The 22,635-nt window shown below is 52.6% G+C and overlaps 8 protein-coding genes across 8 annotated transcripts; 2 read left to right on the top strand and 6 right to left on the bottom strand.

Annotated features, from left to right (window-relative positions):
• Positions 1-479: 479 nt before the first annotated feature.
• PV08_08105 (uncharacterized protein) lies at positions 480-894 on the bottom strand (the record flags this gene model as incomplete). The annotated part of the gene is made up of 2 exons (XM_016382431.1): positions 480-542; positions 652-894. The coding sequence occupies 2 exons, from the start codon at positions 892-894 to the stop codon at positions 480-482; spliced, it is 306 nt and encodes a 101-aa protein (XP_016233134.1).
• A 735-nt stretch (positions 895-1,629) lies between these two features.
• On the bottom strand, positions 1,630-2,067 carry PV08_08104 (uncharacterized protein; the record flags this gene model as incomplete). Its single annotated transcript, XM_016382430.1, has 1 exon — positions 1,630-2,067. One exon carries the CDS (start codon positions 2,065-2,067, stop codon positions 1,630-1,632), a length of 438 nt encoding a protein of 145 aa, XP_016233133.1.
• Positions 2,068-3,471: 1,404 nt separating this feature from the next.
• On the bottom strand, positions 3,472-4,710 carry PV08_08103 (uncharacterized protein; the record flags this gene model as incomplete). The annotated part of the gene is made up of 2 exons (XM_016382429.1): positions 3,472-4,429; positions 4,493-4,710. 2 exons carry the CDS (start codon positions 4,708-4,710, stop codon positions 3,472-3,474), a joined length of 1,176 nt encoding a protein of 391 aa, XP_016233132.1.
• Positions 4,711-7,562: 2,852 nt separating this feature from the next.
• On the bottom strand, positions 7,563-10,949 carry PV08_08102 (uncharacterized protein; the record flags this gene model as incomplete). The annotated part of the gene is made up of 4 exons (XM_016382428.1): positions 7,563-10,159; positions 10,214-10,484; positions 10,540-10,735; positions 10,879-10,949. 4 exons carry the CDS (start codon positions 10,947-10,949, stop codon positions 7,563-7,565), a joined length of 3,135 nt encoding a protein of 1,044 aa, XP_016233131.1.
• Positions 10,950-12,405: 1,456 nt separating this feature from the next.
• PV08_08101 (uncharacterized protein) lies at positions 12,406-15,373 on the bottom strand (the record flags this gene model as incomplete). The annotated part of the gene is made up of 2 exons (XM_016382427.1): positions 12,406-14,414; positions 14,464-15,373. 2 exons carry the CDS (start codon positions 15,371-15,373, stop codon positions 12,406-12,408), a joined length of 2,919 nt encoding a protein of 972 aa, XP_016233130.1.
• A 1,312-nt stretch (positions 15,374-16,685) lies between these two features.
• On the top strand, positions 16,686-18,875 carry PV08_08100 (uncharacterized protein; the record flags this gene model as incomplete). The annotated part of the gene is made up of 2 exons (XM_016382426.1): positions 16,686-16,894; positions 16,949-18,875. 2 exons carry the CDS (start codon positions 16,686-16,688, stop codon positions 18,873-18,875), a joined length of 2,136 nt encoding a protein of 711 aa, XP_016233129.1.
• A 318-nt stretch (positions 18,876-19,193) lies between these two features.
• On the top strand, positions 19,194-20,432 carry PV08_08099 (uncharacterized protein; the record flags this gene model as incomplete). Its single annotated transcript, XM_016382425.1, has 1 exon — positions 19,194-20,432. One exon carries the CDS (start codon positions 19,194-19,196, stop codon positions 20,430-20,432), a length of 1,239 nt encoding a protein of 412 aa, XP_016233128.1.
• Positions 20,433-20,663: 231 nt separating this feature from the next.
• Positions 20,664-22,457, bottom strand: PV08_08098 (uncharacterized protein; the record flags this gene model as incomplete). The annotated part of the gene is made up of 1 exon (XM_016382424.1): positions 20,664-22,457. The coding sequence occupies one exon, from the start codon at positions 22,455-22,457 to the stop codon at positions 20,664-20,666; it is 1,794 nt and encodes a 597-aa protein (XP_016233127.1).
• Positions 22,458-22,635: the final 178 nt, after the last annotated feature.

Genomic DNA, 22,635 nt, shown 5'->3' with positions numbered 1-22,635 from the left:
CCCTGTGGTGTTTCTCATACCCTAGTCGTCTGAAGATTGTGCTGCGCTGTGCGCAACTGCGAGGTGGACGGCGGTGAAGCAGGTCTAACATTCTGTAGTCGTAGCCTGAAATCAAATTCATCGCACATTGATACAAGTTTTTATTCGCAGGCACCTACTGAGCAAAGACTAGAGGACCGAATTCACATTCAAGCAGTGAACTATCAAGCTGGGGAGTGCCTCTGAAGCTGGAGAAAGAGCCGTTTGTTTCGAATGTTGTTTGTATCAACTAAATCACCCTGACGCCTCCTTCTCCGATCCCAGATCTGCAGGGAGATATCCTATGACTCAGCTCTTCTAAACACCAGGCCAATCTCTCGCACCATTGTTCGCTTTGCCCCATTGCCGAATCTACTCACGAGGAGAGCGAGCGCGTATTCTCAACCTCCGTAACCTTTTTGAGTATTGTAGTTTGTGATATCGCAAGAACGTCCTCGACCTTAGGCAGCGCCACCGATTTGTTCCTGGTGCACCTCGATACTGTCGCCGTCGGCCATGTCCAGCTGTAGAAATGATGATGATCAGTAAGCGTTTACGTTTGCGTCGTCGGCGCGCGAGAAAGTGCCCTCGCTCGAGCAATCCCACGAGGTTGAAGGGGCGGCTGTGACTTACAGTGTCTGGAGTATCCGTGACTTGTACCTTGGTGCCGTCGAACAAGAACCGAGCACTCCGCAGGTCTTTTCCTTGTCTCTCGCAGAATGCCTTCATCAGTTTTTCCAGTTTCGTGCTGCGCTTGATCTTGAAAAACACCTCGTTGTTGCCGTCGGTTACTTTGATGTTTAGATGTTCCGTGCCACCGGCGGCAGGAGGCATGTCGGCGTTGCCATTAGGCGATTGTTGACCGGCGTCAGACATGTCGGGCGGTTTGTAGAGGGTCGAGGCTTGAGGATTGAAGGGCGTGTTAATGGGAAGATTGTGCGATCGAAGAAGCGCAGGAGCCTCAGGCGCAGATCTGGTCGCGGAGTTAGTCGAAGCGCTGCAAGGATGTATGGCGGAAGGCGGGGCGATGAGCGTACCTGCAGACTTGGTCTAGGCCTGCTGAGCGATGTGGGTGTCTAGAGGATTGAGAGACAACCGGCGGGTGCGCGATTTCGATAGATGAATGCAGAGGGGGGAGAGAGAGAAAGAGAGAGGAAGGATTGAAGAATTGAGAGCCTGAGAAAAGAATGACAATGCCTCGTCGGAATTAAAAAGGTGTAGAGACTATTTGCGAGAATTGCTCAGTCTGCGCAAAGTGACGTTTGCCACAGCAAGCGAGAGCGCGAAGAGGGCTTTGGAATATCATCACTCCATCAGCCCCCGAGTACAATGTCCTCAAAATGCCTCTCTCTCATGCCGCCCTCATCTCAGTCTCACCTCATTGTCAAATGCAGAGTGCCTTGTCCCAAACTCCTTGTCATCATGTTCCATTCTATGTTCCCTCTGACTATGCGATGCTCAAGCAACAATGAAACAACGGAAAACGCCTCCATGTCGTGTGTACCTCAGTCCTAGTTCATATGCGCCTTGCTTTTCGTTCCATGTCCTGTCGGTCGCCCCCGCTGTCGGAACTGCTGTTTGCTTGATTGATCTCACTCCCTTCATGCTCTCTCAACGCATTTTCCGGATTCTTGCACACCCTCTCTTTTCCATCCGGCAGCTCCTCCGCATCGTCTGCAGGCCAAACTGGAGCCTCCATGCCCTCCAGTCCTCAATGAGAGTCTGCTTTTCCGTCCGCCCGTTGACTGTACCCCGTCCACACGCCTTTTCTCCGATCAACGGCAAAGCTGCCACCTCTGCTTCCTGCTGATGTTCCAGCCGTCTTATGGGTGGTGTCAATGTGATGTACTGTGGCTGCGGTGCGAAGGACAAGTCTGCCGGTGATAATTTTGCTGTTGGCAAGTATGTCCCGATGGCATCACCAAGTTGCAAACGGCCTCTTCCGGCGTGTGGCAAAGCGGCTGCCAGGTTGGATATCAAAACCAGGTTCAGTATGAGTATGTATAGTGTAGCAGAGGTTTTGACTGTCGGACGCCCCATTTTGACCATGGTGTCTACGGCTCTTGGGTTGATTTTGGTCGACCTTTGCAAACAGGAAGCGGTTGCAGGCTATGCGGCCTGATACCAGGGGTATATATATATATATCGTGATCTTGGGGTTCTTCTATTGCAGGTGAATATAGCATCGATTTTGATCTTCCGACACGAAGTAAGAATACTGAAGATATCCTTCCAACACAGAAAACGAAGCCGTGTGCGATGATCAAAGAGCACGATGCTCAGGACCAGCCTCTTCAGCAGCAGCACAATGGCTGGTGTCCTGGTCGTTCTTTTCCTAGTCTGGGCTTTTGACACATCTGACGGCGAAAGGAGAGCTGAGGCGGTTTGCAAAACTGCCTGGGAGAGCCCGCCACAGCACTGCGTCGAGATCGATCCTGGATGTAATGAATGTGAAGGACTTGGATGGCCATCGACATTATGTTACTCTCAGGCAGGTCCCCAGTGATATTCAGGATGTGTGAAGGCAGTCAGGGGGGATAGTAATCCTCGAACTCCTGGTCTCTGTCCATACACGTTACCGTCCCGACGTGCTCCATGCACTCCTTGTACGTGCATACGCAATAGAGTGGACCTTTCAAAGCCACACACTGAAACATGCTCCTGGAGAACTCTTAGAATAGGTCAAAGCTTAAATAATTATGCGAGTACGTACCCCGTATGAGAAAGCAAAAGGCTGAGTCCCTGTCAAACGCTTCGATCAATGATGTATCGATCTCCAGTCGCTGGCGCCCTCCCCTCATCTCATAGAGTACAATACGAGCCATACTCCTTTCAACCCCCGAGACCACTGAGCCAGGGTTTGGCCGCAGATCCAGTCGTCCTTTTCAAACCCGTGAGGTTGGATGCGCCGCTATGGCCCATGGTTGACGTGAACTAAACTCATGGACATCTAAGCTCGTGGTCAGGTAGTCTGATTCTGGGGCCCCTGAGGTGTGTTCAGCACCACAGATACCGATATTTTCTCAACCACCAGGCGAGTCGGCATGTGGCCTCTGCTTGATGAGGGACGAGAATGAGAAACTGGCCGAACTGACACTACTTACTACCAAACAATGCCTCAAGATGGCTATTGCACTCGTACAAAGTAGTAAGTACGTCCATCATTCAACCTCGGCCACAGTACGTTGCTCGTTTGTAGGCACCACCATACTACCTACCTAGTATACTACCCGTGACTGTAGAAACGTTGCATACAACTACCTCTACCTACCCGGGGTGCTCACCATTAGGTAGTCGTTTTCGATGAATAGACGATAGCCATGTCCGTTTCTCAACAGGATCTCGGGAGCACAAGCAACACAGCCACGTGGTCCGTATTGCATGCGTTTGAACGTCTGAAGAACCATTGTGCGAACAAACCGTAGAACTATTACTCTCCATTGTAATTTAATTCTACACCCATGTCGTCGGCTGTTGAGATTTAGCGGGGGATTCGACGACATATCTCCTGTTCGTTCCACTACTCGTGCCAGGGCCAGAAGCTCCTCTACTTTGTGGTTGAGTTTGACTTTGCTGCTGCTGGCTCCCGGAACTGCCTCCTCCCCCTCCCCCTAATCCGCGCTTCATCATCTTGCCCAGAATGCCCACCATCTCGGCAGCATCCTCGAAAGAGTCATCGTCCATTCCTTCCTGTGCTTCGTACACATGCCTGATGGCCAGTCGGGCCATACGACGTGACGCTTCCGCCTCGTGCAGGCAATCGTATACGTATGCCACATATTCGACTTTTACCGATAATCGCACTGGATGAGATCCCGGCAATAATCGCTCAGCCAATTCATTTGCTTCACGAAATGCTTGCGATGCCAGAGGCCGGTAATCCTGCAAGGGAAGGAGAAAGGTTGCCGTAGCATTCCCGTCGTTGAATCCATTAGAATAAGGGCGTGTAGGTAATGGGAGACCTGGTGGTGTCCGCGTGAACGTAGTTCCGCCAACTGGGCCGCCTAGGCTGATGGCTGGTGATCGCTGACGGCCATTTGTTGGAGATGTTGTGGTGGTGGGTGTTTTCGACGACAACTTTGGCGATAATGGATCTGGAAATAGAGAAATGGTACCGGATTTTGAGCGGGTGATACGATCATTAACCGGAGGTTCATTGTGGAAGAGGACGAAAATGTGATAGAAGGACGCTTTGAGCTTATAGCACAACACTCGGAGCTCAAGATAGTTGCCCACCATAGGAAGCACATATTGTTCCACCATGACCGATCCCTCTCGGGCCAGCCATAGAATATGATGAATGAGATATCTTGCTTTTGGGTCGCGGACCGGGTCAAGCCGCTTGGCCCGACGCGCTTGAAGTAGCTTTTCGGCGAGAATCACCGATAGACCCAAAACGCGAAACAAGAAACTGAATAGCCCCGTTAGCCACAACAACCCTGTGTCTAGAACGTATTCGTCCAGCAGCCCTTACCTTGAAAGATAATTATTTTCCGTAGTTATGACTTTTGCAAAATATCCGAGGAACTTTTGATCCACTTCCGAGGAGGCCATCCAAAAGGCATACAAGGGAGGGTTCTCTTGCTGCCGCCACTGTTGTGACAGAAACGTCAGTTCAATGAATCCTCGCTTCCAGCGTTGTTTGGTGCGAGGGAGTGCTTCGAGGTCGCCGCTGGGGCTGCCGCTTTCCATGTTGTGGTCGTACCGAGAATAGACGGAGCCACACAGAATCTCGGAAGAAGATGGAAGTATTCAACACGATCTTGGGGGAGAGAATGTGGTAAAGATAAGTCTGAAATGAATGGGTGTCGACGACCGTGAAATAACAAAAGTGTAATTTACCTTTTACCGCCGGCTTCAGGTTAAGCGCCTGGTACCGAGTCCGTCTCGATCCTGACTATGGGGCTGTACAGATGTCACAATCAGGCTTTGAAGCTTTGTGTACTTTTGGAAGATGATGATCCTCTTCCGTTGAATGTCATGCGATCGCAAAGTGTTCGAAAAAGCCCTCCCTAGCTGCAAAGGCAAAGCGCTTGTGGCCGCAAGCCGAATCTCGATCCACAGTATTTGACGACAATGACAATCAGGACCGTCTGTAGCTCAAAGCGAATGGCTTGTTTCTGGCGCAATTGTTGAACGAATGGAGGATATAAGGTAGCTGGTATTGGTACAAGTCGCAAGTGATATGTTCTGCGACGTGAGCTGAGGGAGATTAAATATTACGGTCGAGTATGCGCTGTTTGTACAAAGAGCAAGGAAACAATTTTCCGTAATGATCGGTCAGGACAAGCTGCTAGAAAGAACGAAATGCGGTTTGGACGTGAGGAGAGAAAGACAGAGAAAGCGTTGGGTATCTTGCACAGTTGTCAGCACAAAGCCACAGATATCTTGCCATGACATGCTAGCCTGGGGAGTTCTGGATCCCGGCGTACCTTGCTACTGGCGCAGAAGACCAAGGAATTGGGGCAAAAATACCTATTCGTCCAGCACCCTATTACGGTAGCCAATGGCTTCGAGACAGGTAGGGGAGGTCGGAATTGTGGTCGCAGGAAGTCTGAAAATGAGGCTGAGCGGTGTCGCTGTTCGCCGTCTGACGCATGTTGTATTCGTCAGGCGATAAGTGAATGTCTTCTTGACTAGAAAGAGCCGCAACCACTCTGTGAGGTCCGATATAGCGGTGTCTTGCGGTCGCTGGCCAGACGTCCACCTCGTCTGGCGTCTCTGGACGGGAGGAGGAACAGCCGATAAAGAAGGGGTAGCTGCAGGATCAAACTGTTCAAGATTGTCGGACGAGCATCCGCTGGAATCACCACGGCGGTGCGGGTTGAAATCCGGACTGAGTACGACGAAGCAGCGAATGTGACCAAAGGATTCTTCCGAGAGGAACCGACCTAATCAACAAGAAGACAAGGACCGTGGAGAGCTGTGGCAGAGAGCAGCCAGCATGACGACAACGCTGTGGGCACCGCGCTGATTGAATGGGCTAAGAACCAGAAAAAAGAATGAAAGAACGGATGCAGAGAGGAGTGGTGAAAGTCGGTAAGCTTGAGGTCCGTCGATGAGAGGCTGAGAAGCCGCGAGATCTGAGAAGAGCTGCAGGCCCGCAACGTGCCAGCGCATCAAGCGCATTTCCACCCCGGTCGTGGTCCCTTGCCAGCTTCGAGACTAGCGTGTAGGACAATTGCGACCAGGGGCCCTGGAAGAGAATTGGAAGGTCAGTTAGGTCTCTTAGCTGGCGAGCGCCACAGAGGCTAAACAGTGGGTGCCGGGGTGTTCGCTGATCCCGCCGAAGGGTTGACAACTTCAGCAGGCCACATAGAGCACGAAGAGAAGAGCCAACAGTAACACTGGGGGAACATACACGATACGAAGGAGGATTCTAACAAACCCTCTTCCAGCCCGGCCAAGGGACATGTTGTCGCCGTCGTCTTCTCGCTCCGGCACATACCTCGATACTTCATGGCTGTATAAGTTGAGCATTCCGAACGCTGTGGCGGGATTGTAGTAACCAAGAGAAAGTACTGTGCTCTGGAACTCGAAGGGATTCAAGGACGGACCTACGAGGGTCGAGGTGGATTGAGCCGGAGCTGTCAGTAACACGTTGCAACAAATTACAACACATGAGGCGTTGTCGAGGAGTCCCATGCGCCCTCTCGCCTGCGCCAGAAAAGTGCCTAGTGAGGCCTAATCTAACGACGTGGCACGGCAAGACGCTTCCTGGTCCTTGGGTCGGGCTCACTAGGCGTGTTACTTGGGCCTCCCCTGCCTCGTCCCCGAGAGATACACCTACTGTAGCAGTGTAAGGATTGACCCGAAGAGCAAATACATACCTACTGCACACGCTGTTATCGAGTCCTTCTATCGACTAGAGTCGTACCCCGTTGTCACCGTCGACGAACAGCTACATCAAAACTCTTGATCGCATTTCCGACTCGCGCATACGAGTATGGGCTATACGAGAGCCTTGCACTCCTCTGCATCAGGGGTTTGGTCAACACTTCATCCTGCTGTCTACATTGCTGTCCGTGCCTTGCCCTTGCCCGTTCTGATAATCCTCAACTCGAGATGTCACAGGTACATCACAGGTAAAGTTGGCCGCATTCGTCAAAGCATCCTCTCCGTCCCTTTACGCGAGTCTTTCCGCTCGAACAAGACTCTTACCTCTCCCCCGAAGGAGTAATACGTCCAAGCACTGTTCTCAATAAAACCCAATCAGAAGGAAGAATTGCTCGGGCATTTGTAGAGAAGGCCTTCACTCGACCGCAGCCCACCATTCATCGGCAGCGGGATGTCAGATCTGTCTTGCAATCCAGGTGGTTGAAGAGGCTGGAATGATTAGCGTCGGCCCGGAAAGCTCGTTGGACGATGACTTACATTGAAGCAGGTTAGATGAGTTCCGGTAATTGCTAGCCAATAACAGGTACAACTGTGTGTGTTATTGCTACAGCATTGAGCTCCAAGAAGCCAAGTTTGGAGGTCTCCTCCGCTTCTACAAGAAAAGAAGAATATTGACGAGTGATTGTTTAGTAGTCGACATTGTGAGTTCATTTTCCATCGTCCTGGACTGCTTCCATCTGTCCATAAGCTGGCGCTTGGGGAGGTTGCGTCATCGCCGGAGCATGATTCGGTGGCATTTGTGGATGTCCCTTTTGGGGAATTTGGCCATATCCACTGCTCATCGTTCGGTGTTGCATTCCATAAGCCTGGTGCGGAGTAGCTCCATACTGGTGTCCTCCGTAGTTAGCGCGAGGTACGCCCATCTGCTGCTGTGGAAAACCCATTGGTACACCCTGATTGGAAATACTGAACATCATGTTTGGCGCTCCTGCGTGACTCTGCTGCGACCCCTGCTGCATCATCATGGGAGCCACGCGACCGGGACTGGCATAGCCTCCGTTCTGCTGGGGGTAGGCATGGTTTGCGTTAGGCGAGTACATTTGCATCTGAGGATTGAACTGTTGAGGAACAGCCATATAAGGCCCGTTGGAGGGTTGCTGAACCATCATTGGAGCACCCATTTGTCCCGCCTGCGCATGCATCATCCCAGGCGTACCGGGAAAAGGCCTCATCTGCATTGGCATCTGGCTTGGAGTTCCATAGAAAGGTTGCTGCTGATACGATAGCTGAGCCGGATGAGGCATGGGCGAAGCATACGTTGATGTTTGACGAGAGGGAATACTGGGAGATGGGTACATTCCAGGAGTGGCATTACCAAACTGGAGACGGGGAGTGGCGTCATCATATTGGTGAGGGTACTGATGTGGGGAATGCGCCGAATGCTGGGGGGTCGTGATGTGTGGTACATGAGCAGGCCCGTTCGGTATTGATGCCCCTTGCGCTGGGAACGGTAGGTGTTGGGCCGAGCCGATTCTTGTTGGAACACGCGAGAATGTGGCGGCCATGAGCTGGTCAAAAGCTTCCTCGTACGACTTTTGATCGTTGTCAGTCTTGACGGTCCAACGTGGTCCTGTCTGGAAAGCATGTGGTATTCCGCCGTTGCTTGCGTAGTTCTTGTGGGCTTCATCGGACTTGGGTTCACCCTCAGTTGATTTGTTAGCGTTGGCAGTGGCTACCTTCATGCGTGCAATGGGGTTGAAATCTCTGGAGATAGAAGGTCTTTCGGAAGCAGGCTTTGGCTTACGATGGCCAAAAAACAAGGAGGGAGTCGCAGTTCGGGAAATGGAGCCTGCGCGATGAGTAGATGACGGACTCGAGGGAGCATGGGAGGAACCAGTAGGGTTGAATGCTGCCGCAGTAGGTCGGAACTCTGAGGCCTTCACATTCAAATTGAATCTTGCAGATACTGCCGAAGATGGTGTGTTCATATTAGATCGTTGTGGACTGGTCATACCGCCTTGTTCAGCCATGGGGCCAGTCGGGGGCACACGACCTTCAATGATCGGAATGGGAGCTGGGATGGGTGGCGGGTGGCTTCCTTTGCGATCTTGGTGGGATGGGAATCTCTGCTGGTAAGGAGCATGGGCACCTCGGCCAGGAAACAATGGCGGTGGTGGTTGTTGACTGGCCGGCCGTTCCGGTCGCCCGGGGTGAGGGTAACCACCACGTCCGCGGTTGTAAGTCTGTCTATCATTAACAGGGGCCGTGGGCTGAGGCGCCTCTATTTTGCGAGGAACACCGCTGGATGCCGCGACAGGAGAAGGGCTCGCAGCTGTTGAAGTCGAATCCTCATGCTCTTTTTGTGCCTTCTCGACGATGGCCTCTTGCTTAGCTGGATCTTTAGCAAGAATGCCGATGAGGTCGCTGGGAATTGGGGTCTTAAGCTTGAAAGTTTTCGAGAAACGCAGTAGCTCGTTCAGCTTAGCCGTCCGGTCTTGATTCTGCTGAGCTCTTCTTCTTTCGATGACGCGTTGTTTCTCACTGTCCGCGAACTGACGGAATTGGTTCAGGACCTTCACCTCTACGTCCTCAGTAGGTCCGGGAGATATAGCTTTCTTCCCGACAGCATCATTTTTTGATGCATCTGGAACGAGGGCAGGTGTAGTGATACTGGGCTCGATGGCTGTCGTTTGACTCGGCTTCTCCACGGACGGAACTGAAACCTTCCCAGTACCACTGGGTTCTTTCTCATTTGCCTTTGGAGCCGTTGGATTGGAGCCATCAGGCCGAGATAAGGACGCTGAGATGATTGCAGGGTCTACAGGAGCCCCAGGTACTGTAGCCGCGCCAGTTGGAGCTCTCCGAGCGGGCGGCGTGTACTTGTTCGGCCCGCCCACAGGGAGAGGTGGGAACGCGCGCTCATCACGTCGAACACCACTGTACTTTTCTTCTTCGTCATCCCCGTCGTTTTCCAGTGCCTGGCCACGTTCCTCGCGGACGTGAGCATTTGCAGAGGCGGCTCCTTCAATCTCTCGCGCGATCCTCGCAGCTTCGGCCTCCCGGCGCTTATAGGAAGGTGCACTTCTGTCAATTGTAGTCGTGTAGAGATTCTCATCGTACGTACTGCTAGTTCCGAAGAGTTGATTGTTGGTGGCGAATTGATCCCAGCCGGTGGCATTAGTAGATGACTCTAGCGAAAAGTCGGTAGTGTCAGGTCCTTCTGGAACCCAACGTTGAAGAGTACGCTCTCCACGAGACTGATTGCCAGAGATGTCGGCATCGGTCTGAAAGCCGGTCGAAGAGCCTGGAAGAGAAACAGGTTAGCTTAAGCAGACCGAGGGCATCTGCTAAGACCTACCATTTGCAAGCTTCGTGGCCTCAGGTACCACAAACTCGGGAATCGTCATGTCAATCATGTCTTTCAGGTCGAAATTCATTGCATACTCGGGACTCGAGCCAACGAAGGTCGCTTCCCGAGACGCAGCGCCATTAACCTGTCCTCCAGCAGCAGACTGCGATTTCCTCACCATCTTCAAGGTGATTCTAGAGCTTGGTTGACCGAAGGCCGAGCCAGACAACAAGCCCTCGAACTTTTCGCCAGACTTTGTTGTAATGACTACATTCAGACCCTGTGGCGCAAGGTCAGTTACTGTGCATATCCGGTTCGGGAAGTATTGGTCATACAATCGCAGCTCCGAAAAGGAAAGTTAGTCTCTCATGCGCCTGTTTGTCTGAAATCCCCGACTCTTTGTGTGTATTCTGCCTCATGTTCCCTACGTTCCTTGGTTGGGGGGTGGTCCCATTCGGTTGGGCAGCCATCGAGCTTCGTTGTGAAGAGGAGCTGGAGGCCGAACCCCAAGCCTTCTGAGAGTTGACTCGCCTGCAAATGCATCATTAGTGAGAGCTCCAGTCAGCTCGTGATTGTGAACAGAGACGATTGGGAGGAGATAATTTCGTATTAACACTCTTGACGTGCATATTTGTGAAGTGGGAAGTCGGCAATAGACGGACATATTCACATACCGTGGAGCCCCGTCACTCGGACTCTGCTTGCGTCCTGCGTCTGCACTCTTCGTGTTGTTATTAGATCTCATTGCCGGCCTCACCAGACCATTATTATATTCTGGGGTATTGATGTCCAGTGAGGGCGAAGACGAGACTGTTGTGTTGGAAGTGAGGCTGGCGGCAGAGGCCATCAGCTAGTGCTCGCAAGGTCGCACAGGAAGGCTTTGAAAGAGCCGAATCGACGGACCAGCCGGTCAAAGAGCGCTTGGAAGGAGGTGAGGATTATCTGGGGAATAGAAGAGGGGACAGTGGTGAGAACCGGACGTGGGCGAGAGCACGAGCCTTTCGGAGAAGTCTAACGTGCCTGAGGAAAGCTGGCAGGAAATGGAAGTGCAGCTGGGGAGACAGGTCGGGGACTCCTCTCGGAAACAACGCAAGACGAAGAAAAAGAGAATGACTGGCAAGGTGACCGCGATAGTACGACCTTGGATTGTCGAGAAAAAAGGCGCAGCAGTGAAAGGGAGACTGCAATAATTTTTTGAGGATGGTTGTAGGTTGATGGATGCAAGAGGAAGAGGAGTAGTTTAGTTAGGTGGTGGTTGTGTTCGACGGAAGCTGGATGGTTTGCTCTAGCGTTGCTTGCCCGTCTCAGTTCCAACACTGGGAGAATTTGGGGACGACGCCAAACGCACCCAGTCACATCATCACTATGGAGTCAAAAGCACCACTTGTCTTCGGCACCAGGCGACCATGAACTCTACAAGGACATAAACCATCACTCTTCGGACAGAGAGCATGGCGCACAAGGCTCACTGTTGCCATAGAGCTCCCATTGAAGGCTCATTTTCAGGGCAGCTCGCAACACAGGGCACATTTACGGAAACTTCGCAGACGAGGACTTACGAATACTTGCAGTCGTATCCGTACTCCGTACTCACATGGGATACACATCCAAAGGTCTACAGGACCCGCGGAGTAGAGTTGTACTGTAATTACAGCTGACCCGCCTTTCATCCTCCGCCACCCCATCTGAATCATGAGGCCCTGCGTTTTGCTGTCACTGGGACTCGCCCTGACATACCACGCCTACAGACGACTACGGAGCACGCTTTAAATCACTACTACTCGTCCTCCCGGCGCATCCCGCCATCCCCGTCTCTGATCGACCTAGCAAGCCCTCCAGGGTCTCCTCTTTTCAAGCAAAGGGTCAAACATCAGAGTGCAGGCCAGGAAAGGACTTGAATCAATCAACATGGAGACAAAAAAGGTGTTCATCAGCAAACCTCGTATGTCGTGGTTGGAAAAGTCCCATACGTGTTTTTGAATCATATGTTTGATCATGGTGCAAAACTTGGTGGTCTAGATACTTCGCTTGCCCCGACATTCATTCATAGAGTGGCTGCACTGCTCACCACAAAAAGTCACTTTGAATACATACATAAATGGCCCTGCCATTGCGTTCATCATTGTCTCCATGCATACGCCTTGCTTAACGTGCCGTTGGTTTCTAGGTGGAACTCCAAAACAAAAGAAATGTTCAGCCCATCAAAGTCTTAGGCTGTTGAGAATTGCCGCAGTCATTGAACGGTACTGATTCATGCCTCCTTGAACCTTCTTGAACTGAATGCCATGCAACGAGAGGAGGGGGATTTTGACAATTGCAATTTCAAACCGGAGCACCAGCCGCTCGCCATTATCGTCTTGAACTCGTGTTCTGGTTGCTGCCATGTCGGCAGGTGCCTCGCTGGTGTGTCTGGCCTGTGGCAGATAGTCATCAGAGCCTTCAGAATTCGTGACGAAACTTTGGTCTGGTTGTCGTCTCCGAGTCGAGTGTCGACTAAGCTTCTCGTCCTTGATATCTTCTCTTTCCTTGCCGCGGAAAGCACCACCGAATGAGATTCGTCGTTGGTGTCCACTCGTCACCCGTCCACTTCTATCTTCCTCTAACCCGGGGCCTGGCTCCTTGACACCTTCGAGATTGATGCTGGGCGCATGCCGGCAGGAGAAGCCGCCTTTGATGACATTATACTGAACACCTAACTGGTTCAGAACACGGATAATGTCGTGTCGGATAAATTCAGGAGGCTTGTTGCTGGTGGTCGAGGTCGAGAACAGTCCCTTCAGACTTGCTGGTTTCGCGATCTCCGTACCTGGAGTATCAGGAACGGCGGGCGTGTCTAAAGCATCCGCACCAACTCGCATGTCAGCGTCAGTTTCCTCGGGCACGTTGGCTTCTCGGTCCCGCCGTTCTTCGTATCGTCGGCGTCTGGCTTGAATGCTTTCTTGTCGCGCATGACCAAGAGACTTAGTACGACTACTGGTCGGCGTACGCGGTGCAGGTAACGGAACGGCATTAGGCACAGGCTTGTCTGTAAGCTCCACACCCTTGCTATTCTTGCCGGCACTGGCGCTGGACTTATCTGATCCACTGGTAGGGGGTGGTTCGGGGGCAAGCAGTGGCGATTCGTTTGCCGATGGCCCACGATGTAGAAGTCGTCTCGGGCGGTACTCCGCAGAGTTAACGCTAGTCGATCGACCCAGCAACTTGCCTGCTCTCGAAGAATTATTTCCGGCGCTGAGAAGACCTTCATGTTGAGGCTGGCTTCCTCCGGCATGGTGAGTGCTTGGACTTGGGTCTCTCCTCCGAGAGCGACGAACGGAGAAAGATTTACGTGGCGGCGCCGCGGAGTCTTGAGGAGGCTGGATATTCAACGCTGGGGGTGGATGAGGACGTTCCATGTCGCGGTCGCGATAACGCCGGGTGCTGAACCTCCTCAATAAACCAATAGCAGTGCCTTCTCGTCTCGTGGGCTGTTCTGCATGCGGTGTTGCTGTTGGTGAAGTTGCGCTGGGAGGCGGCTTCTTTTCAGGGATCTCTAATTGTTTGATACCCTGAACGACATCGTCTTCCCCGTTCGTCCGAGCACGGGCCCTTGAACGACCACCGGTGGCCTTTTCACCTGGCATCTCAGGAGCAAAAGTATTGGTATAAGCCGCTTCAGGGGTTGGGAGACCCGGCAGTTTCAGAGGGGTCTCTTTAGGTGTCAACGGCATAGCCAAAGCTCCCGGGTTTTGTTCTCGGCGTTCTCGTTCGAGCTTCTCACGAGCCAAGTAGTAGACTGACACGAGAGGGCTGTACGCATTTAGCGGGTCGTGTCCTCGGATTGCTTCCGACGAAGGGGCTGCAAGGCCCTCCCTGCTTATAGAATTTCTCCGCTTGTAGAAGTCGAATACTCCACGCTTTTTGTCTCCGCCACCCGAAGTATTGCTGTGATCGTCTTTGGCCGTTCTGCGAATGGCGCTTTGATAGTCGTCTGAGTCAATAATTCGAGTGAGCTGCTCCGTGATGTAGGCGGCCGAGCCAAAATCAAATCCCTGCATCTTTTCGACGACTTCCGGATCAAGTGGCAACGAAAGCGGCTCTCTTTGGGGTAGATAGTTGTCTGGCGGCCCATTGAAGCCTTTTGTCATCCATGGATGATTCATAATCTCCTGAAGACTCGCCCGTTCTTTGGGATCCACTACAAGCATTCTCGAAATGATGTTTTTGCACTCTTGATCATGAGGTCAGTACCATTCTGGTGTTGAGGAAATTGAACTTACCAGCTGTCAGCCATTGTGGATAGTCAACAACACCACGCTTGATCTTAGCGTGTAACTGAGGCATGCTTTGATCATCAAATGGAACCTTGCCACAGACAAGCACATACAAAACAATTCCGAAACTCCATACGTCAACCTCAGGACCTGTATACTGGCGAGCTTGCAGCAACTCTGGGGCCGCAAAGTACAAGCTTCCGCAGAATGTCTTGAGGAGGGCACGTGGTGAGTAAAGGTTGCTGAGACCGAAGTCAATGATTTTGATATCACCATTCTTACTGATGAGAATGTTCTCGATCTTCAGATCTCGGTGTACAATGCTGTTGCGGTGGCAGTAGTCCAGAGCACTTGCAATTTGACGGGCGAACTTTCTCGCTTGCTTCTCTTTGAGTCGGCCATGGGCAATGATGTAGTCGAGCATTTGCCCACCGTTGACATACTCGAAAAGCATGTACCAATGATAGTTTGTCCGCTGCACATCGATCATACCACAAATGTATGGGTGGCAGAGCAATGACACCATTGCCGCTTCTCTGGCAGTCCGAATTTCTTTTGAGCGATCTGCCCTCTCATCTTTCGCATTCCCATGGTCATCAAGGGTTTGCCGAGGAACGATCTTGATCGCAGCCTGTTCTCCAGTTTCGATGTTTTTGGCGAGTTTGACCTTGCCCATGCTCCCTTGTCCTATAGTTTTGCCCAACGACCACGTGCCAGTTTGTGCAGTTATAGACGTCCGTCTGCGGCCTACAGTAGGATATGTCTGTGAAGCATGTCTGTCCGTGTGGGTCGTGCTGGAAGGAGGCGGTGCAGTGTGGCCTGAGGTGCCATTCGCTACAACTGTAGTTGGTGCAGTGAGGTCTTGACTGCCTCGTCTTGATCCTGGGCGCGAGGAGGTCCTTCCATGGTTGTCCATGGTGTAATCCGCCCTTCCGTCTCTTGAACTTCTCCGTGAGGAACTTTTCGGTATACTCGTCTGTTCGAAGTCTCTACGGGCGACATTTGCGAGTGCGTTAGGATTTGATTGCGGAGGATTGTCATATGAACGAGAACTAGAGCGATTATGCGTTGAATGATCGGAAGGCCTTGAATTGGTCGACCGTGTCCTAGAAAGCTGTGCAGGGGAGGCGGGAGCGTAGGACGAAGGAGGAGGGTTTCGAGACGAGGAGTGACTGCGCACCATCGAAGGTGATTGTTGTGAAGCTGCTGTTGCCATTGTAAATATCGGGTAATCTGCAGCTGTCTCGTTGTTGTTCAGGCAAACAATGTTGTGTTTGCCGACGCGGAATGCAGAGCCTCGCACTCGCACGGATAGTGGAATGCCGTCGTCCCTGAGGAATTGACTGCGAGGCTTCGCGCACAGCCGCTTTTCAGTATCCCGATTCTCTTCGAAGATCCGCGCAGAGGCCACGCGTTCATGAGTAGGAGAGCATCAAAGACCAGGAAGACAGCCTGGGGAGCGCCAAATTACGAGTGTGATCATCGAAGAGGTCGAAAGTAGGAGGTAAGATGACAGCTCGGCGATGGGGGGCTGGCAACGGCCTAAGATCCCGACTGACCTCTGCCAAATGGGAGGTAAGCTGGGCGGGATCTGGGTATGGAAATGTGGTGTTCCAAGGCAGCAGCGCAGGAGATGAACAGAAGTTGGAAGACCAGGTGTTGGTACAATGAAATGATTGCTGTCTGGATGGGCAGTCACTGGGAATGCTAACTAGTGATGCTTGTACTGGAGTTACAGTTGGTGGCACATTTGGTGGCTGTCCGTACTGGGGTCGGTTTCGAGATCGGTTGCGCTGTGATCAAGGCTCCCGAGCCTAAAATCAGCAGCCCAAAGCCCCCATGCAGGAGCGGGATTTGCTTGTTAGCGCGTCCACTACTGACACCAGGCACGCCCACGAGCCTGTCTGGCACCTCGTAGGTGCGGGCTTCTAGGGAAGCCCAGAGACGCTGTCAGTCATGCCAAAACGCCCTCTCCTGGGGGCTTTGCGGAATCTGGGGCGTCAGACAGCTGATATTTCCACTTAGTTGTACCCCTGGCTGATCCGCACCAGACTGCGCAACAGTATTCCTGGGGTCTTTTGCTCTAATCTGTTGAAACTTGTTAATCAAGTATTTTGCTGAGCCTGTTGCAGACGAGCTCAACTGAGTGATGTATGTCCTTACTTATGCTTGTGACCGCTTAGCACTTCAGACGCCAAATCTCGTCTCGCCGCGCCGTTGCCTTCACCATGGCGTACAAAAGATCTCGACAGGCTTACGAGGCAGATCTGCAACACAGGCCCGTATCTTCCTTTGTGCTTTACGGGACTGCCCTGCCATTACTAGATGAACACACTCGGGATGATGGCAGTTTCGTGCCGGTCTGGAAGCAGGAGGTGACGGACGACAGAGGAAGAAAACGCTTGCACGGCGCCTTTACAGGTGGCTTCAGCGCCGGGTGAGCTTGCGGAGCTTGAGATCATGGAACATCATGGCTAAAAGGCGGATACAGATATTTTAACACTGTAGGCTCTAAAGAAGGCTGGACACCCTCTACCTTCGTCTCATCAAGACAAAACCGCATGAAGGATGGAGCCAAGCCGGCTCAACAGAAACCAGAGGACTTTATGGACGAAGAAGACATGCGCGAAGCTGAAGAATCACGTACAATCCAGACTTCTGATGAGTTCGCCGGATTTGGCACCGAACATGACCCGCGTCGAAGGAGTGCAGTAATCGATATATTTCGTCCTTCCCAAGAGACTATCGGCCCTACTTTGCTGAAAAGGATGGGCTGGCGTGAAGGCCAGGGTATCGGGTTGCGAGTGAGAAGAAAAGCAAAACTTGGAGATGATGATGAGGACGTATCTTCAGAGACACATCTTTTTGCTCCCGACGACGTTCAGATTGTATCCTTCTCACGAAAGACGGATCATAAAGGGTTAGGTTACGAGGGTGAGCTACCAGCCACATCGACGTTGGGGAGCAAAACCAGCGAGTCAACTCAGAAACACTCAAAACGAGAGGAATCTTCTGACGATGAGACGTCCAGTCCGTCTCTACTATTCTCCAAAAGGCCTTCAGCCCGAACCAAACGGACGGGCATTGGTGTTGGCATTCTGAATGACGACGGCTCAGATGACGAAGATCCCTTTTCAATGGGCCCGAAGATATCCTATAATCGGGTCCTTGGTGGCGACAAGAGGCCAAAATCGAAAGCGAAGAATGCGGCAAGCTCGGCAAATCCGTTGGTCAAGACGAAACCAACATTCATCTCGAAAAAACTGGCAAGCCTCAAAGGTGCCTTGCGTAAATGTCATGATGGCCGACTTCCTCCCGACGGGTTCGTGTTGGCTAGTCAGTTGGACTCCTTTGGTAGTCTCACCATTCAGGATGACAAGTACAAGCCTCCTGAGGTCCCGGCTGCATGGACATCTTCCCGACCCATTGCGCCAGGAGGAGGCCAAGGTAATTCTGATTTTGTGTCTACGGCCGACGCTGCAAGACGCTCGAATCTGACCGCCAAAGGAAGGGCCTCGATTCTGGGGGAGGCACAACTTCCAGGGAAATCAGTCTTTGACTTCCTCACCTCTTCTGCTCGGGACCGTCTGGCGGCAGCATCTGGTCACCTGAACCTTCCTGCTGCTGGCAATGAACCGCCACCTCCGGGTTTTCAAGCTTCCCAACCGGTGACCTCTTCTCTGCGCAGCCTGGTTCCAGATCTGGAAAAGGCTACTGCCTTGCAGGCACTATCTCGAGGCACGAGTGGCTGGATGCCATACGCAGAGGATGAAAAGAAACGATCTAGGTATCGAACTTTCCTTGAAATCCAGGCCGGCCTTAGACAGGATGAACTTCCACCTCGTGCCGAAGGTATGAAACAGGACGATTGGGTCATTGAAATGCAGGAGTTTGCTCGAGCAGCAGAAGTTTTCAAGCCAGTCAGTGGCTTGATGGCTAGCCGGTTCACATCTTCAACCGCCTCGCTACAAGGACAAAACCCAGACTCGTCGGCGCCTACGGACGCAATGTTGAGCACGCCTGCACCCAAACCGGAAGACCAGGCAGTATCAGCCGCGAAAATGGGTATGTTTGGGCCTATGACCAGGTCATTTTCCAACTTCTACCCTACCAGACTTTTGTGCAAGAGATTCAATGTTCCTTATCCGGATCATTCGGCGACATCTGCCGCACAGCGCGAACCCCCCACGACACAGGTTCGTTCCTTTACTTCAACTATGCCGCAGCAAAATGCAGACCCTGCCAAATCGGTAGCTGTCGATAGCGTTGCTACGGCAAGGTCAAGATCTGCCGGTAATATGGAGGGAGCAGACTCAATGAATCCAGAGATGAATGAAGCCATTGAGCAGGAGAGACCTGGACAAGCTGTCTTCAAAGCCATCTTCGGCAGTGATGACGAAGACGACGATGAGGTCTGAATAGCAAAAATTCATTTTGTTCGAGAATTTGTCGAGCCATCTGCACTTTGTAGGACATGTCTGTAGCCATCTGAACCCTGTTTTCCGTGTTTTTCGCCTTGTGGAAAGTCCTTGTAGCTGCCTACCTATTCATCTTGGGTTGTAAACGGGATTGGCGGGATGTCGAGCCTCATGCGCAAGGCTGGGGCGGGCGGCGAGGCTGTGTTGTCAAAAGGCCACCTCCCGTCTCACGATCTTTTCAATACTGTCTTTCACCCCGAGTCGTTCGTTCTTGTTGTATTGGAATTGTGTCTCGTCCTTTCGACTCTAGTGGCGATCATGGCTCGGCGCAAGCAGGTCGCCCCCTTGCAGAGGATTGACTCGGGAGAGATTATGCAGACGCCTTCCGACGAGCCTGAGCGGCGCGCAGTCTATGGGAACGGGCACGTCTCGAAAGAGCAGTCGCCGCAAACAAAGCGCCGGAGGTCATCGAGCTCGCGAGCCCCGTCTCAGGCTCCCTCGTCGGGCGTGCTCACACTCTTGGTCTGCGTCGGCGGCATATACGCGTCCTTCCTGACCTGGGGTCTCCTCCAGGAGCGCATCACCACCACTCCCTACCCGGCGGACGGTTCTGCGCAGGCGCAGCAAGAGTACTTCAGGTTCCCAATTGTCCTCAACACCATCCAGTCCTTCTTTGCCTTCACCAGCGGCAGTCTCTACCTGCTGTACAAGACGAAATCGTTCCACATCCTCCCGCGCAGGTCGGCTTTTGTGCCCTTGGTCCTCGTCACGCTGACCACCACGCTGGCCTCGCCGTTTGGCTACGCCTCGCTCGCCCACGTCGACTATCTCACGTTCGTCCTTGCCAAGTCCTGCAAGCTCCTCCCTGTCATGGCGCTGCACGTCACTCTGTTCCGCAAGCGCTATCCTCTGTCGAAGTATCTCATCGTCCTCGCCGTGACGGGCGGCGTCGCAATCTTCACGCTCTACCACCCCCCGAAGCCAGGCAAGACCACAAAGACCCAGTCGTCGAGCGTCTACGGCTTGACGCTCTTAGCCATCAATCTTCTCTTCGACGGCTTGACAAACACGGTCCAAGATCACATCTTCTCGTCTCCCCACCGTTACGGCAAGACCTCCGGCCCCCAAATGATGGTTATATTGAACTTGCTAGGGACGTTGCTGATGGGCGCATATCTCCTCGTCACTCCGTATGTCCCGGAGCCTTTCATACCGGCCTTTGTCAAGACCGATACGCAAGAACTAGCCACCGCCATGTCCTTCCTCGCACGACATCCGAAGGTCTTCTACGATGTCCTGGGCTTTGCAGCCTGCGGAGCCATCGGCCAGCTGTTCATCTACGCGACCCTGGAAAGGTTCTCGAGCTTGCTGCTCGTCACGGTGACAGTGACGAGAAAGATGCTGACCATGGTTTTGAGCGTGGTCTGGTTTGGCAAGAGTTTGAGCCGAGGCCAATGGATGGGGGTTGGCTTGGTGTTCGGAGGCATCGCCGCGGAAGCCTATATCTCTCATCGGGAGAAGAAAGAAAAAGAAAGATTGAAGAATAAACAAAAGTAGTCACCTGGGTAGGTAAAAATGATAAAAAAGGGACTTGCTAGCATTTAGCCCTGTACTATAGAATGAAAGAAAAAATCAGATGTTTTCCAGACTCCCGTTTTATGGTTGATCTGGTCGCCAGATTCATGCAATGCTATGGATAAAATGCCTGTGCAAGCATCAGATATGTATGTAGTCATTCGCCAAATGCAGTCAACTGAGGCAAGACTAAAACCTAGAGGTGACGAGTATCTAAAGGACTGCTGTAATGTTAATGCTGCTCAACTCTTGAAGCAATGCTGCGCTGCTATGCGGGCCCATGACTGTTGACCCAATGTGCATGTCCGCCTTCATAGCCAGATCACTCGCCCCGACCAGGTCCGCGAGCGCAAGTTGCACAGCCGGCACATCTGGACCGAGCTGTTCACCCCCGATCCTGACGGCTTCGGAGTAATACTGCGTGGCAGTAGCAAAGTTCTGGCGCATGAGGTGCACACGTCCCAGCGTGCGCAGACACCCGATGCGCGCATGGACGATCGTGGTAGACAAGGGCGGTACGGTGTTGCTCGGGTCCAGACCGAGCGTGCGGTTCAGTGCGTCGCTTGCAAGCTCCTCAGCCCGCAGGGTCGAGTCCGGAGCCGGACTTGTGTCTGTCATGTGCGTGTCCGTGAGCTGGGCCTGCGATAGATGAACCTTGGCGAGTTCGAGGAGCCCCGTAACTGGCATCAGACTCTGAGACCCGAATGACACTTCGGACGTGCGTATGAACCAGGCGAGGATCTCCATGGCTTCGTTTGGCTGGTTGAGGTGCGAGAGGAGGCGTGCGAGAAAGTATGACTGGCCGATCGCTTGATAGGAAGTCGAGGTGAAGAAGGTGGCGTACAAAGACCGAACCTTGCGTTGGATAAGCTCGCGAAGGCGGGTGCTCACGGCTGGCGTCAGCCGGAGACGCAGCAGTTCTGCGATGGGGTGGTGTCTACCAAGGGCCGAGTCTGCCATGCCGGATGCAAGTGTTTTGAGTTCCGCACGAAGACGGCCAATGCCAGTGTCCGATGTGTCAAGTGAGAGTTCTGCGAGAACGTAGTACAACTGTGGGTGTTCTATCGTGAGGAGGCTTTGGAGGTCAGATACGATCCGGTTCAAGATCCTGGTGGCGGGCTCAATATGATTGATGGAGATAAGGCTGGCAGCTGTGGATATAGAGCCACTGAAGTTCTCGATGGTGCTTATTCCGTCAAATACTGAGCTGTTATGATGAAGGAGAGGCAGCCATGTTGATTCGAAGCTACTAATGTAGAATTCGGACGTCTTCTGGAGTACTCGCGCGATGTGAGACTCATCCCGCGACAACGGAATGAGAAAATTAGGTGATGGCCCGCATCGCCAGGATACTAGAGAGGAGGCTGCCAGGCTGTGTTTGTGGCGTTTGGAGACATTGGGGATGGCACGGAAAACGCCTTTTGATGCTGGACGCCGCGATGATGAAGCTTTGTTCCAGCTTCGATGAGATCGATCTTGGCTGGTACTTGGATGGTCTTTCCGGTGCGGATGCCCAGGCGTTGCCGTAAGAACAGCACCTTCACTTTGCTGCACTGTTTGTCCACGAGCGTTTCCTCTTCTTGGTGATGACTCGGATACCTCACGCCTAGAGTCAGAATTATCGTTCTGGTCAGGAACTGCATTGACGAGATCATCGATCGTCAGCCTTCGTACTTGACTCGCGCAGGTATCCTGTGATTTCGAGACTGTGTCTGGTGAGGAAATGCGAATTCGCGGCGTGGCTGCCTCCGCCGAAATCGAGCTTGAATGCCTGCCAGGTTGGTGCTGGTAGCCATTATCCGAGAGTTGGGTCTGCACAGTGTCTGCTGACTGTTGGGGGTTTGGTGGTGGTGATGGTCGAGCAGAGGGGATTCCACCCAGGTAACTTGCTTTGGCAGCAGAGCTTTGTCCAGCATGGCGGCGTATCTGAGTAATGTTCTGCTTGCTGCGTGGGTCACCGGTGATGAAGGTGAAGGTCTTCGGAGGCCCGTCCTGCCTGGGAGGCATGAGGCGGTAAGACCGTAGGAGCGTGAATTGAAAACATTCGACCTAGGCAGTTGTGTAAAAGAGTCTAGCAGTAGCCGTTGTCGTCCCTGGTTCGTAAGTCAAGACATCGAACTCAGACTGCAGATGGAGTTCTTAAGAGCTCGAGGTTGCAAGCCATCGTCAGTCTAAGTGCAACTAA

Source organism: Exophiala spinifera (genome assembly GCF_000836115.1).
Source record: "Exophiala spinifera strain CBS 89968 unplaced genomic scaffold supercont1.6, whole genome shotgun sequence".
Taxonomy (NCBI): Eukaryota; Fungi; Ascomycota; class Eurotiomycetes; order Chaetothyriales; family Herpotrichiellaceae; genus Exophiala; species Exophiala spinifera.
This window is presented reverse-complemented; position numbering and strand designations above follow the sequence as displayed.